The 18,412-nt window shown below is 45.5% G+C and overlaps 1 protein-coding gene across 2 annotated transcripts; it reads right to left on the bottom strand.

Annotated features, from left to right (window-relative positions):
- Positions 1–2,069: 2,069 nt before the first annotated feature.
- Positions 2,070–11,767, bottom strand: LOC127641667 (interferon-inducible GTPase 5-like). 2 transcript variants are annotated; one of them, XM_052124601.1, is made up of 4 exons: positions 11,696–11,767; positions 6,685–6,769; positions 3,869–4,436; positions 2,070–3,327 (listed from the first exon to the last, which is right to left on the bottom strand). In XM_052124601.1, exons 3-4 carry the CDS (start codon positions 4,434–4,436, stop codon positions 2,699–2,701), a joined length of 1,197 nt encoding a protein of 398 aa, XP_051980561.1. In that variant the 5' UTR covers positions 6,685–6,769; positions 11,696–11,767; the 3' UTR covers positions 2,070–2,698. The 2 variants fall into 2 exon arrangements, with proteins under 2 accessions (XP_051980561.1, XP_051980562.1); XM_052124602.1 differs by lacking the exon at positions 6,685–6,769 and having other exon boundaries at positions 11,696–11,701.
- Positions 11,768–18,412: the final 6,645 nt, after the last annotated feature.

Below are 18,412 nucleotides of genomic sequence, written 5' to 3'. Positions count from 1 at the left end.
TTCTGCGCTCTACAATATTTGCAGAACATGACGTTGTTTTCGAACTCTATGGGAACATTTTGAGACCATTTGCATGGTCACGGTAGCTTTGCTCTCAGCATCCCTAACGTTAGCGTCTCCGGTAAACCTTGTGAAAAGACTTCGTTAGTTGAACCTTGCGAATCCCACTCGCCAAATTCCTCTTTCTCCTCATCTCTTTTTCGCTTAAAATAAAATGCGATGTCGCCTATACCACTACTTTTTTCCATTGTTCACCTTTCTCTCTCTGACTGGACCGCGTTATCACAGAAAACTCCGCTTGTGGAATGTGGGTTTTGTAATTTTTAAACAAATATCTTAAAAGGGGGGGTTACGTTTGTAATCTTTAATCGCACACTGTGCTCCTAAATCATTTTTCCAGTTCGCACATATCTATTTTTAGGGGCAAATGCGAGTGAAATACTCGCACTGTAGAGCCCTGCCCCTTGGACTGCCTTCTTGCCCTCTGTGCCCCCTTGGACTGCCTGTCTACCCCTTGTGCCCCCTTGGACTGCCTTCTTGCCCTCTGTGCCCCCTTGGACTGCCTATCTGCCCCTTGTGCCCCCTTGGACTGTCTGTTTGCCCATTGTACTCCCTTGGACTGTATGTTTGCCCATTGTGCCCTCTTTGGTCTGCCTGCCCCCCCCCTCACTCCTTGGACGATTTTTTTTTGGGGGTATTCTTTTATTGGTTTTCTTAGGAGCGTCTGGAAGCCGCTCCTTTGAGGGGGGGTTATGTCACGATCCCCTGTTGTCTGCCCCGTGTTTCACTTGTCAATTGTCATGCACTACAATTCCCATGATTCCCGGCCCTCATCACTCTCTCATTGTTTTCACCTGTTTGTCATTTAGTCTCATTCATTACCTTGTGTATTTAAACCCTGTTTGTTTTCCATTCCCTTGTCGATCGTTGATGTTTGTGGATGTCTGATGTAGATGCTTCTCCCTGTTCTCCCTGTTCTCCCTGTTCTCCCTGTTCATGTTCCCTTAATGTTTTCATGTTTTGATTCCATTTTTCCCCTCGTGGTTGCTTCCTTTGTTCCTGTCGTGTTTATTTTCATTTTGTTCAATAAAGAACCTGCGTGTAGATCCCCACTCCTCGTCTGCCTCACCTACTTTCGTCACACAGTGTCATCTTCAGGTGACAAAACTGGTGGAGTGGTGGTGGCGTAGTGGCTAAAGCACAGGGCTGTTAATCAGAAGGTTGCTGGTTTGATCCCCACAGCCACCACCATTGTGTCCTTGAGTAAGTCAACTTGTTTGTTTTAATCTCCATTTATAATTTGATGTTCAGTCATCTCTATTTGATTTGTTTTTATCTCCATTGATACAACTTATATATGACTTAGAAAATGTGTCCAAACAAAGACAACATTCTCCATATAATCAGGTATTATTATTGTACTTTAGACTTTATTATAATTTATAAAGATCATAAGATCATTTATACTTGATCTGATATAAAATGTGCAAATTCACCAAGGAAATCAGAATACCACCCTGGTGATCTGTATACGGTAACAAGGGCAAAAGACGACAGAGATTTTTTTATTTTAATCTGATGGGCACATTTAACTAATGCACTTGTATGTCACTGTGAATTACACGATACAGCAAAGACACTTTAAACATCTTATATATTAAATACAGAAAGCTTAGTACATTTATTGTGACATAACAAGCATTTAATGTATCTCTGTCAATTATTGATTGCTTTATATTCTATACAGATTACATAATGCCAAGCATTTGAGGTTAAATGTAGTGGAGGAATGGGTTTCAACTATTATGTGTTTGAATTATTAAACACAATTTATTTTACTTGTACTGGACAATAAATTAGAGCTTCTTTATTTGTGTAACACACCGTGAGACAAACATTACAATTCAACAAACCTGTGACTTAGACAAGGTTTCCAAACAAAGACAACAAACTCCATATAGTCAGGTATTATTTATTGAACTTTATTCTTTATTAGAACTTGTTTTCTCAGTTAAAGAAAAATACACAATAGAAAGACAAATAAAGAAACATTTGATAATCAAGCCCAACATTTATATGAACAGATAACTATCCCATTTATAAACAAGTTTCACTGGATAACTTGAATTATTCCTCTATAATCAGTGGAGTATATGATCATGTACACAGTTCTGTAAATAAAAGCAATTACACAATAATTTTAACAAGTTTAAAAACTAACCACTAAAAATGTCAGAATTCCTCACATTTATACTTATTCGAGTTATACTCTAATTTTATTTACATTTATGCATTTGGCAGATGCTTTTATACAAAGTGACTTAAAGAGCCCTTTATTACAGGGACAATCCCCCCGGAGCAACCTGGAGTTAAGTGTCTTACTCAAGGACATAATGGTGGTGACTGTGGGGATCAAACCAGCAACCTTCTGATTACCAGTTATGTGCTTTAGCCCACTACGCCACCACCACCACCACTCCATTTTATTATTGTGAGATTATTTTACTGATGTTATATTGATTTTTTACTATTATAAAGGTATTTAAATCAAATTAGAGTCATATCGATTATTACAATTATAATATATATTAAAAGTTATAAAAACAATGTAAGTACCCCCAAATAGTGCAGAACAATAGAACAGTGATGAACGCTGGTAGAAATGAAGCTACTGGAGCCTAAAATCTGTCTGATTTAATTACATTGGATTATTTTGTGATGCCAGAAGCACATTCTTGGCATCTTCAGCTATTTCATTCAGAATTTTCTTCAGCATGTATGAAACTGCCACAAAAGACAATCCTGCAGCCACAGCAGATCCTATAATGGGTATAAAATTAAGAACTTCCTCAACAGCTTCTTCTGCTGCATAAAGAGAGCTTTGTTTCAGCAGAAGAATAATTGAACCAGCGGTTATTCCTTCACACACAACTGATTTCATCACACTTGTAAGAAACTCAATGCTCTTCCCAGATCTTTCACTGATCTTCTGCAGAGATTCATCATCCAGACCAAATGCAGTCTTGTACTTTTGTGTCTCATTTACTAAGAGACCTACATCTACAGCAACTGAAAGACCAGGAACAGGAACTGCAGCCGCACCAGCAGATAATAAAGCTACTCTTGAAATGTTTTTCTCTAGAGATTTCTTCTTTCTCTCAATAATCTCCATTGTGATATTCAGTACAGTCAACATCAGCACATGTCTCTTGTGTTGTGGGAGTTCAGTCTCCATCCTCTCATGCAGTGAATTAAAATCATACTTGTTGAGATGCCAACCAGAAATCAAGAACACATCAGGATCCTCTACACCGATCTCTCTCAGACCTACAGACACAGAAAACACATGATTATAAGACACTGCTTATATTAATGATAATTATATTACTCATAAATAATCATCTTTGCTCGTTGCATAATTTTAGTGTTATTAATTATATTGTATTATAAATATGAGCAGTAAATTTATTCGTAACACAGCAGTAAATTAAAGGTTAAAGACTGTTTCCTGAACACTCATCAGTTGAACTGATCAATGGCACAGTTAGCCGTCATCAATGATTAATTTAATACATTATTTTATTAATTATTGAAGTTAGTAGTATTCAGCTGGTCATGTCATCACAACATGGCAGCCCCCATGAGGCGACCCGCTTCATGTAAAATAAATCAGATTATATTAATGTACTGATGAAATCTGAACTTCATGTGAGTGTTCATGATTTTAAACAGATTTATGAAAGTACTATTCTTATAAATAATGATAATTACTGAGTGCAGCTTTAAACTGGGATTAAAGAAATTAGTTCAACAGTAAATAAAGTTCACACTTCAAAACACTGTCATGTAATAAACATCATAAACAAACCGTTAACACAGTCCTCTCGTATGTTGTCCAGCGTGTTTTTCTCATCAAAGTTTTTTCTTCGCTTTGCAGCATCAATACTGGAGTCAATCTTGGAACGAATAAAATAGAAATTCTTCTTCATTCTCTTGATCTCTTTGGCCAGGTTAGCGTGACATTCTCTGAAACGATCTGAAGCGATGATGATGAAAAAATCATAGCGCTCAAACTGAACGAGTTTAAGATACTCTTGAGCTTTGAACTTTAGAGTTCCGATTCCAGGAAGATCCCAGAATTTCACATTTTCATATTTTGGGTGTTTGTAAGCTTTGGGTTCTTTAGTGGTCTCCACTTCACCAGTTTCAGCTGCATCCTCAACATCATCTTCCAAACCCCTAAAAGCATTGATAAATGTGGACTTTCCAGAACCAGATTCCCCCGTCACAGCAATATTAAGCTCAACACGATCTTGCTGGTCGAGGAAATGTTTGATGTTGTCAGCAGCTGATGGCAGATCTTGAGCAGATATCGATTCTTTAAGATCTTCCAGCACCTCCTGAGTAATAACAGAGTCATCTTCTGATGGATCCATCTATAAAAAAATAATTGTCAATAGAAATGCCTGACATTAAAATGAAGCACATAAAATGCCTATTTAAAAATATAATCACAAGTGTCAATCGCTGAGCGTTTCACCATTTACAATGTGAAACCACTGGGAAAGGTCCTGGCAAGGATTATTCAACATCGCCTTGCCAGGCACGCTGAGGAGAGACTTGCGGAGCCCCAGTGTGGTTTCAGGAAGGGGCGGTCTTGCACAGATGCCATATTCTCTGTCTGTCTGCTACAGCAGAGGTGTAGGGAATTCCAGCAAGACCTACATCTCTGCTTTATTGACCTGGTCAAGGCCTATGATACCATCAGCAGGCCTGGGCTCTGGGTTGCTCTTCGTGCTTTCGGAGTCCCAGACCCACTGCTCGCGATCATTAAGGACCTTAAAATTAAAGCCTTCGATGGCTGTACTGGAGGAATTTCCATCTGGTACAGATATAATGGGAGGTTGATCGATGCCCGGGTGCGGTCAAGGGATGGCTCCCTATTGGTCAACCACATTATGTATGCTGATGATCTGGTGATTGCTGCTAGATCAGAGGAGGAGTTGGAGGCGCTGCTGATGAACCTGGAGCTTGCAACTAAGAGATGGGGCCTTACCATCAGCCCAAACAAAACTAAACAGCTTCCTGGGTATTATGTACCACCGGACACTACACCCCCACAGCTCCCAATTGGCGATGGGGCAGTTGTGGAGAGAGTGGAGTGTTTTCTATACCTGGGAAGTGTGCTTATGACCAGCTCCGGTTTGACAGCAGAGGTCTCACTCCGAATCAGTCGAGCGGCATTATCTTTTCATTGGTTGCATAACGATGTGTGGAAGCTACCCGGTTTGTCGCTCCGCACAAAGCTTCAAGTATTCTCGGCCACGGTCATTCCCTCCCTTCTCTATGCTTGCGAAACGTGGACCCCCTAATGGAACAACATCGCCGGCTAGAAACATTTAGGCTGGCCTGCCTAAGATCCATCCTGGGTTTAACCAGGCTGGATTGTGTGAGGAGCTCACAAATCTTTGAAAGATGTGGACAAAGTCCCATCGGTGAGCTCCTCCGGCAGGCAAGGTTGCGTTGGCTGGGTCATGTAGCCCGCATGCCCGGCCACCGCATGCCTAAACAGTTTTTGTTCGGCCGGATAGAGGGGGCTAAGCGGGCGCAGCACGGGCTGGAGAAGAGATGGAGCGATGTGGTACAGGAGGATGTGGAGCTGAGTGGACTTGCCGACGACTGGTACCAGCAGTGTCAAGATCGGCCTCTTTGGAGGAGGCTTGTGAAGGATGCTGCTGGCCAGTTGGAGGCAGTCCAACAACAACGGAGGGCAGAGGAGCGACGCTCACAACAACAAGCAGAGCGCAGGGTGGCTAAAGCACAGCAAGTTGGCACAGTAGGGGGCACAGGTGGTGCATCAGCCAGTCATTCGACCCGTGTCACCGGTTGGATCTGTCCCGTGACCTCCTGCCAGCGGGCATTCGACACTTCACGTGGCCTTAACGTGCACATAGCCTGGCACAAAAGTCGTTGTGACGTCACCGCCACTTGGTGGCGAATGGCGGTTGTTTGTTTGTTGTTTTTGTGTGTGTGTGTGTGTGTGTGTGAGAGTGTGAGAGTGTGTGTGTGTGTGTGTGTGTGTGTGTGTGTGTGAGAGTGTGTGAGTGTGTGTGTTGCTAATCTTACAGAAGGATTTAATTGCTGTTGGCCAGTTTGTCAACTTTTCTTGTTATTATGTAAATGTATTATTGCATGAGATATTGTCAGATTCACATTGAAATCTTGAAGATTGTTCATTTAAAAGTTGAATCAGACAGTGCTGGACATCGATCATTGCTGATATGTCGTGGATACATGGGTTGATGTCTTCTAGTGATTGTTCTGTAACACAGATGGCAGATATTCTACAATATATCATTTTTCTATATTGTCTTTTCTATATTTCTATATCTTTCTATAATTATCTATAGTCAAAAGATGTTTAAGGTAAGTTGTGGTTATATTATTTAGTGATATTTCATTGACAACACGCTTTAATACATCATTTCTGCATCATGTAAAACTCTACAAAGGCTGCAGTCATTTAATGTGCGTTTGCAATGTGAAACAACGGCTGTGTCTCATTTGGAAGGATGCGTCTTCAGGAGGTTGTATTTCTTAGCTGCATACGTCATCTAGGATGTCTCGTTTCAGAAAAGAGAGTTGGACACTTCGAATGCAGCCTTATGCAGAACTTATTCTTACCTTTACACTTCAGAGCAAGCGTCACAATCAGTTATACTCTCAACACCAAAGTAATGATAGTAGATGAAGATGTGATGTGTTTTTCCTATGAAAGTAAAACAGAAACTTAGACAGATATGTAAACAGATGATGATCCACACAAACGCTTTATATTTTATTGCTATAGATCACCATAGTAACATGGATAAGAGGAAACTAAAGGTTTGGGCTCAAGTTCAGTTCCTGACGCTAAATATATTATATACTTAATATCAAATAAAATATAATATAATATAATATAATATAATATAATATAATATAATATAATATAATATAATTACATGTCAGTTTCAGTTCAGTTCTCTACAGACAAAATTACAGTATTGTTTACTTCATATCCATTCTTAGCTCTACATTTTATTTTCACACATTTAATCTCTGCAAGTTCCCCTTCTGTCACTCACTCAACGTTGTGTCGAATGAAGTGACACAAGGGGTCTTCCTGTGATGCTAAACGTACCTCTGAACCTGAGAAAAGGCCAATGTCAAGTTGGCAGACAGAATTTGCATGCCCCACCCTGGACATACGGGTAATAAGGGAAGTGGGGCAGCAAGTGCCAGTCAGAATTTTTCTTCGGAGCCGAACGGTTGTCCAACAGCAAGTTTCATTCACCTCTACTGGCAATAAGCACTGCTGTTGGATCTACGGCGCATTTCCAGCTGCCGTTCTCTCTCTCTGAACGCTGTGCAGTCTATGCCCCCGGGCGCTTCGATAGCGCTTTTCAGGACGTGTCTTTTAAAGATGTCTTTCCGCCTCTGTGTAGTTCCTGGATGCGGTTGATTTCTCTCCACTTCTGACGCTCATAAAAGCTGCCTCACGTGCCTGGTCTGCGATCACACGCAGGCAGCGTTTTATGAATGGTTCATGTTCTCAGTGCGAGAACATAGCCATGGCAACATTGCGGTCGCGGCTTTCTTTTCTCACGAGAGAAAGCAACTTCTGCCGCCCTCTGCGTTGTTCCTTCTTCCCACGGTATTGAGGACGACCCGGCTGGCGATGAAGGCAATATGGGGATAACGACGGGCTTGGTTTCCAGTGTATGACAAGCTGACCGGTGTATGACAAGCTGACGTGGTTGTGGAGGGCACCTTTTACTGCCTGGAACCGACCTGATCCACTTGTGTTCATATAACGCCGCCACCTAGCGGGACCGCCCAGTACTCCGCTCCAGAGCCTGTAGAATGACATCATCATGGACCTAGAAAGTGTACAGCGCCACAGGAAAGTCTCCGCCCTGCATGCCATGGCTCTCCTGCAAGTTCACCAAGCCAAGGCACTCAAAGATCTGCACCTGGGTAGTTCTCGACCCCGACGTGCTGTGGGAACTGCGCTCTGCCACCGACCTCACTCTCAGAGTCACAAAGGTCACAGCGCAGGCACTCGGGCGGGCTCTTGGTCCAGGAGCGTCACCTCTGGCTGAACATGGTCGACATGCGCGACGTTGACAAGAAACGCTTTCTCGTCTCCCAGCTTGGCCTCTTCGGCGACACCGTCGACGACTTCGCCCAGCAGTTTTTGGCGGAGAAGAAGCAGATGGCACACCTTGCCGCAGCACCGCCAAACCAGCGTGCCCCGCCTGCTCGCCGAGGGCGTCCCCCTGTGGCTAAACAACAGGTAGCTCCGCCTCAACCTGGGACTCATGTTAAAAAAGTTAATGCAGAAATAAATTCTTACCCGCGTTCGACAGCTAGATTGGTTTGCGGCGGTAGCCCTGAAGGACGCGTACTTCCACGTCTCAATTCTGCCTCGATACCGACCCTTCCTACGGTTCGTGTTCGACGGCCAGGCGTATCAGTATAAGGTCCTCCCCTTCGGCCTGTCCCTGTCCCCTCGCATCTTCACGAAGAATGCAGAGGCAGCTCTTGCCCCGATAAGGGAAGTGGGCATCCGCATACTCAACTACCTGGACGACTGGCTCATCCTGGCTCACTCGAGAGAGTTACTGTGCGCTCACAGGGACCTGGTGCTCAGGCACCTCAGCCATCTAGGGCATTAGGTCAACTGGGAAATGAGCAAGCTCGTCCTGGTTCAGAGCATCTCTTTTCTCGTTATAGAGTTAGACTCAGTCTCAATGACATCGCGTTTCACCAACGAGTGCGCTCAGTCAGTCAGCCACTCGGGTTGATGCATATGAGACATCTTCAGCACTGGCTATAGACTCGAGTCCCGAGATGGGTATGGCGCCACAGAACATACCATGTGACAATCACCCCTTCTTGCCATCAGACTTTCAACCCTTGGACAGACCTCAGCTTTCTGCGGACCGGTGTCCCCTTGCAGCAGGTGTCCAGACCTCTTGACAGGGTTGGGGCGCCGTGTGTAACGGGCATGTCTCAACTCGCCCGCCATCTCCTCCTTTGTTAGCCTCCTTCAAGAGGGTTGGGGACCTGCATGCATTCTCTGTCAGCGACACCTGCCTAAAGTTCGGTCCGGCACATTCTCACGTTATCCTGAGGCCGCGACCGGGCTATGTGCCCGAGGTTCCTACGACCCCCTTCAGGGACCAGGTCGTGAGCCTGCAAGCAAGCTGCAAGCTCCCGGGAGGAGGCAGACCCAGCCTTCTTGTTGCTGTGTCCGGTACATGCTTTGCATATCTATTTGGACCACACGCAGAGCTCTATATGTTCTGAGCAGCTCTTTGTCTGCTTCGGCGGACGGCGGAAAGGGAACGGCGTCTCCAAACAGAGGTGAGCTCACTGGGTCTTTGATGCTATTTCCTTAGCTTATCACACCCAGCCATGCCCGCCCCCTTGCTGGTTCGAGCACACCCTACCAGAAGTGTGGCATCCTCGTGGGTACTGGCCCATGGCACCTCCTTAGCTGACATCTGCAGAGCAACGGGCTGGGCAACACCCAATACCTTTGCCAGATTTTACAATCTCAGGGTCGAGTCGGTCTCATCCCGCGTTTTGACAGGTCCGAGCCGGTAGAACTCAGTAACGCGGCACAACCGACCGGGTGTTCCGCTTGCACACAGCGCCCTTCACCAAGTTGATCCAGTGCACCTTCTATCCCAGGTTAGCCACTAAGCATCGCTACTTGGATGTTCTCCTCCCTAGCCTTCTGGCCGGTGAATTCAGTGGAGCAATTCGCGGCCAGACCCACTACGAGTCACAGGTGCTCTGTACTGGGATCGGGCTCCACTTACTTAATTCCCTTTTCAGGCAAACTCCCCATGATGTATTTCCCACGGTACGGTCCCCCTGTCGGCGGACCCTCGTTTCCCTTGGGCAGCCCCGCTGCCCCGGTCTTCGTGCTTGTAGAGTCCCCCCTCATTAGGCTGGACCTACCACCACGCCATTTCCCACGTACGACTTCACAACCCTCGTGGTGTATTTGCCACATGTTACTTCCCCCTAGACTGGGCAGGATGTGGCCTCTGCAGGGTCTTTTCCCCCTGAAACAATAGGACCGGGAAAGACTGCCTTCCCCGATGCGTTTCATAGCTTTAAGATAGCCCCAGCCGCTTCAGGTCCTATGTGAGAGACATAGTGAGAGAAAAGGCATCCTTGCTCTCATGCTAATCATGTAGTGCCTGTTCCCCTCCTCAGGTGTGCGGGGAACCTAAGTTCTGTATGTGACATCTCTTTGGGGACGTTGGGGAGGGCTACGTGCAGCAGTAGCCTGCTTGCACCTGTCTTGACAGTTCGCGTAACACGGTCAGTGCATAGCATTTTTAGATGGGACCCCTTGTGTCACTTCATTCAACACAACGTTGAGTGAGTGACAGAAGGGGAACGTCATGGTTCAGAAATGGTCAAAGATGGAAATCAACACATAACATCATGGTTACTGTTGTACCTCTGTTCCCCGAGGGAGGGAACAGGACGTTGTGTCCCTCCTGCCACAGCACTAGACCTACCACTGTAAACGGCCATACCTTATTTTTGGTTCCTTTTGGCAAAATTCTGACTGGCACTCGCTGCCCCACTTCCCTTTATACCCGTATGTCCGGGGCTGAGCATGCAAATTCTGTCTGCCAATTTGACATTGGCCTTTTCTCAGGTTCAGAGGTACGTTTAGCATCCCAGGAAGACCCCTTGTGTCCCCTTGTGTCACTTCATTTGACACAACGTTGAGTGAGTGACAGAAGAGGAACGGAGGTTACAACAGTAACATGACGTTATGTGTTGATTTCCATCTTTCACCTTTACAGACTCTTTATAGGTCTGTTTGAATCATGAGACACTAGAAATTAATAACAGAAATATCAGGCGACCTTCATATATAGTTTATAGGGCAGATAAGGGCTAGTTGTCACACTTTGTACTGCAGTAAATAGGTTTTATTAAAAGTCAATTTCTGTCAAGAGAAAACTTTGAAGTCTTGACTACAAAACAGCTGTTGAACATTTTCACCATTATTGACCAGGAAAAAAGATACAGTTCATTGAACACATGTTGAACTTTAGTGACAACTTGCCCCAATAGCACAATTTAAAAAATTAAACAAATATAAGGCACAAAAGATCATAAAACAATTAAAATAAAAAAGTAAAAAAACATCAAAACATTATTTTAGGCAAAAAATATTTACACACAAATATTAATAAATACAAAGATTTGTTTCTGCCTTTCTACTATAATTAATTTATATACAAGTTTGATTTGATTGTTTGGTGGTTTTCACAAGTGCTAAGATGATAGTGAAAATTGACTTTGGAGGACAGAATTCATAAAATATATTCTAGTTTAAGAAGGTTTTGAACTACATATTTAAAACCAACAAAAAATATATCTTATAGAAAACATTCTGTGATGCATTAACTGCCTTCAGTTCACTTCAACTTCTGTTGCATTATAACAATAGTTCAAAAATGAAGATATCATTTAAATATCTTTATTAAAAAAAAAAGAAATGAAGATATTTTAACATTTCAGTTGCTCTATAATACAAACATCCATATTTCAATGAAATTTAAATAAATACATACATTTTTATTTTATTTGAAAGTTAAAAGTGTTTATTCACCTTGTGAAGGGCTTGAAAAGAGGAAACATCCGCAGCAACACTCTGAGATCTCTGAATGTGTGTGAATCTTCTGTGTACACAAGAAAAACTTTTCTAATAAGTCACATGGGTCATGAGTTTTTAGGGGAGGGGAGGGGGAGGAAGTGTTTGAGACGTTACCGATTCAGTGTTATTGCTGTATATAATGACATTTGCTTTTAAAAATACTCTTTATGTCTGTCGTCCATTTGCCATGTCAGTTACTGCTCAACATAGTATTTACTGTTAAAATCATCATTGTTCTTCCAGTACACAAAAGATACACACATAGATTGCTGAAATCATCTTTGTCATTGTCAGTAGATGTTGATAATGACACAGAGGGGAATTATAGTAGTAATACATTTAATAAGACAAGTACTGTATATACAGTTATAGTCTGATAATCTCATAATCACATTTTGGCTAGTGCTATCACGTTCTTTTATGATCAATAGGTATGGAATTGTGTTAAATGCCTTGCATGACTTTCTCTGCCCATTTATTCAAATCATCTTTTTTTAGACTCTGTCTTTTGTGTATTCTGGTTAGACCTGTTTTGAGATTCAATGAGAGACAGAGAAGGAAAAACAAAAGCAGGATTATGAGTCGTATTTCTTCCCACTGAAATTGAGTACATGAACAGGATATTTGAGGTTACTTAAGAGGGTGTTTGGAGGATCTATTCATTTTTACAGTGGCAGTGTCAATAACATTCATGTCAAGGCAAATTTCATTTATTTTATTGCAGTAACTAAGTGTGAGAATAAAATATGGCTTATACAAGGTGTCCAAACAAAGACAACATACTCCATATAGTCAGGTATTATTATTGTACTTTATACTTTATTATAATTTATAAAGATCATAAGATCATTTATACTTGATCTGATAGAAAATTTGGAAATTCACCAAGGAAATCAGAATACCTGGTGATCTGTATACTGTAGCAAGTGCAAAAGACGACAGAGATTTTTTTATTTTAATCTGACGGGCACATTTAACTAATGCACTTGCATGGCAATGTGAATTACATGTTACAGCAAAGACACTTTAAACATCTTATATATTAACATAATGCCAAGCATCTGAAGGTTAAAAGTTAAAAGTAGTGGAGGAATGGGTTTCAGCTATTATGTGTTTGAATTATGAAAGACAATATTGTTTTACTTGTACTGCACAACGAATAAGCACTCCTTTATTTGTGTAGCAATCCGTGTGTAATGATGTGAGGAAGAGGCAGATGGGAAGTGCGGATCCTAACGCGGTTCTTTTATTGACAAGGGAAGAAAACAGATACAAACACTGGAACCAAAATAAAGATCCACGAGGGGAAAAATAAACTAAACACGGGATACATACAAAGAGTGAACAGACAGCGAACATCTACGAGAGGGCAGGGTTATCCTCGAACTAACTACACACAGCAGGGAACATGAACAAGGAACGTGAAACTTCAACATCCATGTGCAGTGCAAACAACGACCGACAAGGGAATGGAGGAACAAACAGGGTTTAAATACACAAGGACACAATAAAGACTAAACGAGACACAGGTGAGAACAATGATGAGTGCAGGCAGTGAGGGAGCCCGGGAATTGTGGGAATTGTGTTTTTTTACAAGGACAGTGAGACTTGGGGCGGACAACAAGGAAAATGTGACATGGAATGTGCTCGGTGAAACGGAAAACACGGGGCAGACAACAAGGAATCGTGACAGAATCCCCCCTCAAAGGATCGGATTCCAGATGATCCTAAACAAATGACAGGGCAAACAGACAGTCCAAGGGAGCATAAGGGGCAGACAGACAGTCCAAGGGGGCACAAGGGGCAGGCAGGAAGTCCAGGAGGGCACAGAGGGCAAGACAGGCAGGCCACAGAGGCGCAAGAGGCAGACAGGAAGTCCATGGGGGTATGTGACGGGGACCGGGTCAGGTGGTCTGGGGGGTGTCCACTGAGTAAGGACAGGTTTAGAAGGCCAGGAGGTGGCCACAGGGCAAGGACCGGTCTGGGTGGCCTGGGAGTGGCCACTGGGGAAGCTGACAGAGCTGTGTGATGCGGGGCCAAGGAGGACTTCTGAGGAGGAGCAGTCGAAGCCGAGGGAGGCTCAGGAGGCGGAGCTGAGGGAGCCACTGGAGGTGGAGTCGGGAAAGGCTCAGGAGGTGGAGCCGAGGGAGGCTCAGGAGGCGGAGCCGAGGGAGGTTCGGGTGGCTCAGGAGACGGAGCTGTGGGAGGCTCAGGAGGCGGAGCCGAGGGAGGCTCAGGAAGGCGGAGCTGAGGGAGGCAGAACCATGGAAAGCTCTGGAGGCTCAGGGGGCGGAGCCGAGGAAGTCTCGGAGGCGGAGCTGTGGGAGGCTCTAGAGGCGGAGCCGAGGGAGACTCAGGAGGCGGAGCCAAGGGAAGCAGAACCATGGAAATCCCTGGAGGCTCAGGGGGCGGAGCCGTGGGAGGCTCAGGAGGCGGAGCTGAGGCAGGGGGAGCCGTAGGAAGCTCTAGGGGTGGAGCCAGAGGAGGCTCGGGAGGCGGAGCCGTAGGAGGCTCGAGAGGCGGAGCTGAAGGAGGAGGCTCGAAGCGAGGCTCTAGAGGCGAGACCTGGAAGTCTCTGGAGGCAGAGCCGTAGGAGGCGGAGCCCTGGATGGCTCTGGAGGTGGAGCCGCAGGAGGCTCGAGAGGCAGAGCCCAGGGAGGCTCGAGAGGCGGAGCCCTGGAAGGTTCGAGAGGCGGAGCCCTGGAAGGCTCGAGAGGCAGCGCCATAGGAGGCCTCGGATAGGCGGAGCCCTGGAAGTCTCGAGAGGCTCGAGAGGTGGAGCCCTGGTTGGCTCGAGAGACTCGAGAGGCGGAGCCATGGGTGGCTCGAGAGACTTGAGAGGCGGAGCCCTTTGTGGCTCGGGAGGCGGAGCCCTGGGAGGCTCAAGAGGCGGAGCCCTGGGAGGCTCGAGAGACTTGAGAGATGGAGCCCTGGGAGGCTTGGGAGGCGGAGCTCTGGAAGGCTCGGGTGGCTCGAGAGGCAGAGCCCTGGGAGGCTCGAGAGGAGGGGCCCTGGGAGGCTCGAGAGGAGGAGCCCTGGGAGGCTCGAGAGGAGGAGCCCTGGGAGGCTCGAGAGGAGGAGCCCTGGAAGGCTCGGGAGGCGGTGCCCTGGAAGGCTCGGGAGGCAGAGCCCTGGAAGGCTCGGGGGGAGCTGGCTCTTGGACGGTCATTGCTGCTGGCACTGACCCTTGGATGGTCAAGGCTACTGGCGCTGGCTCTGGGACGGTCAAGGCCGCTGGCGCTGGCTCTGGGACGGTCAAGGCCGCTGGCACTGGCTCTGGGACAGTCGAGGATACGGGCGCAGGCTCAGGGACGGTCGAGGCTACAGGTGCTGGCTCAGGGACGGTCGAGGCTACAGGCGCTGGCTCAGGGACGGTCGAGGCTACAGGCGCTGGCTCGCTGACGTCTGAGGCTACAGGCGCTGGCTCGCTGACGTCTGAGGCTACAGGCTCAGGCTCGCTGACCGTGGCTGACGTGGGCTCTGGCTCGCAGACCGGGGCAGGTGTGGGCCGGGAGGCAGAAGCCTGTCTTCTCTTCCTCCTCTGGGCAGACGAAGTAGACCGTGTGATTTCTGGGAAAGCGACCGGCACGGGGTTTGCTCGCTGACAGGTGGGGCTGGCGACAGAGAGCGACAGGGACGGCTAAAGAGTCTCCACTGTGGATGGTGAGGTAGGGTCCTCCTCAGCAACGCCCACAGTGAATGGTGAGCCGCACACCAGTAAGGTCTCGAGCGTCCAGTCGCGGTCGCCGGTGGCAACCGCTCCTTGAGCGTAACTACTTAGATTGCCCCTGAAGAAGACCACCTGGGCTGAGTCCGGAAGTCCAAGACGTTCGCCAGCTCAAGGAAGTCGCGAATGTGGTCTTCTACCGGTCGGTCCTCCAGCTTTAAACAGAGCAGCTGATAGTTGGCTCGTTGAACCGCTGGATCCATTGTGGTCGGTCGCTCTGTAATGATGTGAGGAAGAGGCAGACGGGAAGTGCGGATCCAAACGCGGTTCTTTTATTGACAAAGGCAGAAAACAGATACAAACACTGGAACCAAAATAAAGATCCACGAGGGAAAAATAAACTAAACACGGGATACATACAAAGAGTGAACAGACAGCAAACATCTACGAGAGGGCAGGGTTATCCTCGAACGAACTACACACAGCAGGGAACATGAACAAGGAATGTGAAACTTCAACATCCATGTGCAGTGCAAACAACGACCGACAAGGGAATGGAGGAACAAACAGGGTTTAAATACACAAGGACACAATAAAGACTAAACGAGACACAGGTGAGAACAATGATGAGTGCAGGCAGTGAGAGAGGCCGGGAATTGTGGGAATTGTGTTTTTTTACAAGGACAGTGAGACTCGGGGCGGACAACAAGGAAAACGTGACATGGAATGTGCTCTGTGAAACGGAAAACACGGGGCAGACAACAAGGAATCGTGACACAGTGAGACAAACTTTACAATTTTGACAACATTGTGAGAAAAAGTATCCAAACAAAGATAATATACTCCATATAGACAGGTATTATTTATTGTACTTTATAATTTATTTTCTCAGTTAAAAAAAATACACAATAGAAAGACAAATAAAGAAACATGTTATAATCAAGCCCAACATTTATGTGAACAGATAAATATCCAATTTATAAACTAGTTTCACTGGATAATTGAATAATCTATTCCTCTATAATCAGTGGAGTATATGATCATGTAAACATAAATCAATACAATTCTGTGTATACAAGCAGTTACACAATCATTTTTAGCAAGTTTAAGAATAACCACATTTCTCACATTTTCCTGTTGTTATAATCAAATTTTATTTAAACAGTATGAGATTATTTTACTGATATTATATTGATTTTTACTGTTATAAAGCTATTGAAATCAAATTAGAGTCATTATGATACATCATTCCAAATATAATATTGTCACAAATACACCAGGCTCCCCAGTAATCCAATCACAGTGCTCAAACTCACCAGAGTACGAATCACCCGTACCTGCAGCCAATTCAATATACCAATCAGCACCACTATAAGAAGCACACACAAACACTGCAGAATACTAACCCTTTCTCCAACGATCTCCTGTGGATTACACAACCATTCTCCAGTGATTTCCTTTGAAAAACTCATCTGTGCCCCAGGGATATCCTGGGAAACACTTGTCCTCTCTCCAGCGAACTCCTGTGGTATACTCACTCGTTCTCCAACATCCTCCTGTGGGTTACTTACCAATGCTCCGGTGCTCACCTGTAATACATTCACCTGTGGATTCACCCTCACCAAGTGAACACCTTCCTTGACATTAGCTCACCTCTGTGAATCTGGCTTAGACTTTCACCCTCCATCTCCACCAAGAATTGTACTTTACCTGTCTGCCTTCATTTGTGCACAATTTGTAAATAAATGCCCCTGCTTGGGTTCAAAACAAATATATTTTAAAGGTTATTTAAAAAATATGTTAAATACCCCCAAATAGTGTAGAACATTAGTAATGAACACTGGTAGAAATTGTATGGCTGGCACCAGAATATCTATGCCCAAAAGGCGTATTTTTGGTAAAAGTCAAAGAACTCTGCGAGAACCAACGTCATAAAACTCTCACACAGAAGTGTATCTCCACCTGAGACAACACACCCTACTGAGAAAGGACCATAAAAAACAAATCTCACTCACATCTGCCCCCCCTCTCACCTCAGGTCATTTAGGGTCACCAAAAACAAAGTTATGACTAATCCTGTTCTGTAATGTAAAAGGTTGCTGAACATACATGTTTGGTGTCATTCAAGAGGTCTCAGTGCAACTGGTAAAACGGTGTTTGTGTTTACCATTGCCAGACACTGCTCAAATATAAGATTCATGCAACAACAAAGCTGCATGATGATCTGCAGGAGAAGCTACGTGACCTCAGATTGCTGCGGAGACCAGGCCTCCAGTCCCCGGCGTTGCCTGATGCCGGAGGCCTGGGGAGAGGACATCTTAAGCGTTGTGCGAGGAAGCGGAAGTGCGGCAAGAGGGCGGGGGTCCATGCTAGGCTAAAAAAAAACCCTAGACGAATGGCTCTCCTGTCTATCCTGCTCTCAAATATTTTCTCCCTGTACAATAAACTGGACCACAGCCGACTCCAGCAGACTACGCAGTGTGAGTTTAGAGACTGCTGCGTCTTTGTTTTCATGGAGACGTGGCTCAGCGACAGAGTTCCCAATGCCGCCATTCAGTTAGACGGGCTCGCCTCCTTTCATGCCGACAGAAATGCAGCTCTGTGCGGTAAGACTCACAATGGTGGCTTCTGTGTTTACATCAACTCGGATGGTGCAAGAACTCTATGCAAGTCTCGCTCCATGCAAGTGAAGCTTGTGACTGTTAGATGCAGACCTTTTTATTTACCACGGGAATCTGGGCGGAGCCCCACCCCCACCTCGGCTACTCAGACCACATCTCTGTTATGCTAATCCCAGCATACAGACTGCTCGTCAGGTGCACAAAACTGCTTCAGAAGCTGGTGAAAACCATCTTTGCTCTTCAGGAATGTTTTGAGTGTACCGACTGGCACATGTTCAGGGAGGCTGCAACATATGGCGATTCTACCAACTTGGAGGAATACACAGCATCAGTGATCAGCTACATCAGCAAGTGCATTGTTAATGTCACTTTCTCCAAGACCAT

Source organism: Xyrauchen texanus, unplaced genomic scaffold (assembly GCF_025860055.1).
Source record: "Xyrauchen texanus isolate HMW12.3.18 unplaced genomic scaffold, RBS_HiC_50CHRs HiC_scaffold_131, whole genome shotgun sequence".
Taxonomy (NCBI): Eukaryota; Metazoa; Chordata; class Actinopteri; order Cypriniformes; family Catostomidae; genus Xyrauchen; species Xyrauchen texanus.
The sequence above is the reverse complement of the archived record's forward strand: the minus strand, read 5'-3'. Positions and strand labels throughout refer to the sequence as shown.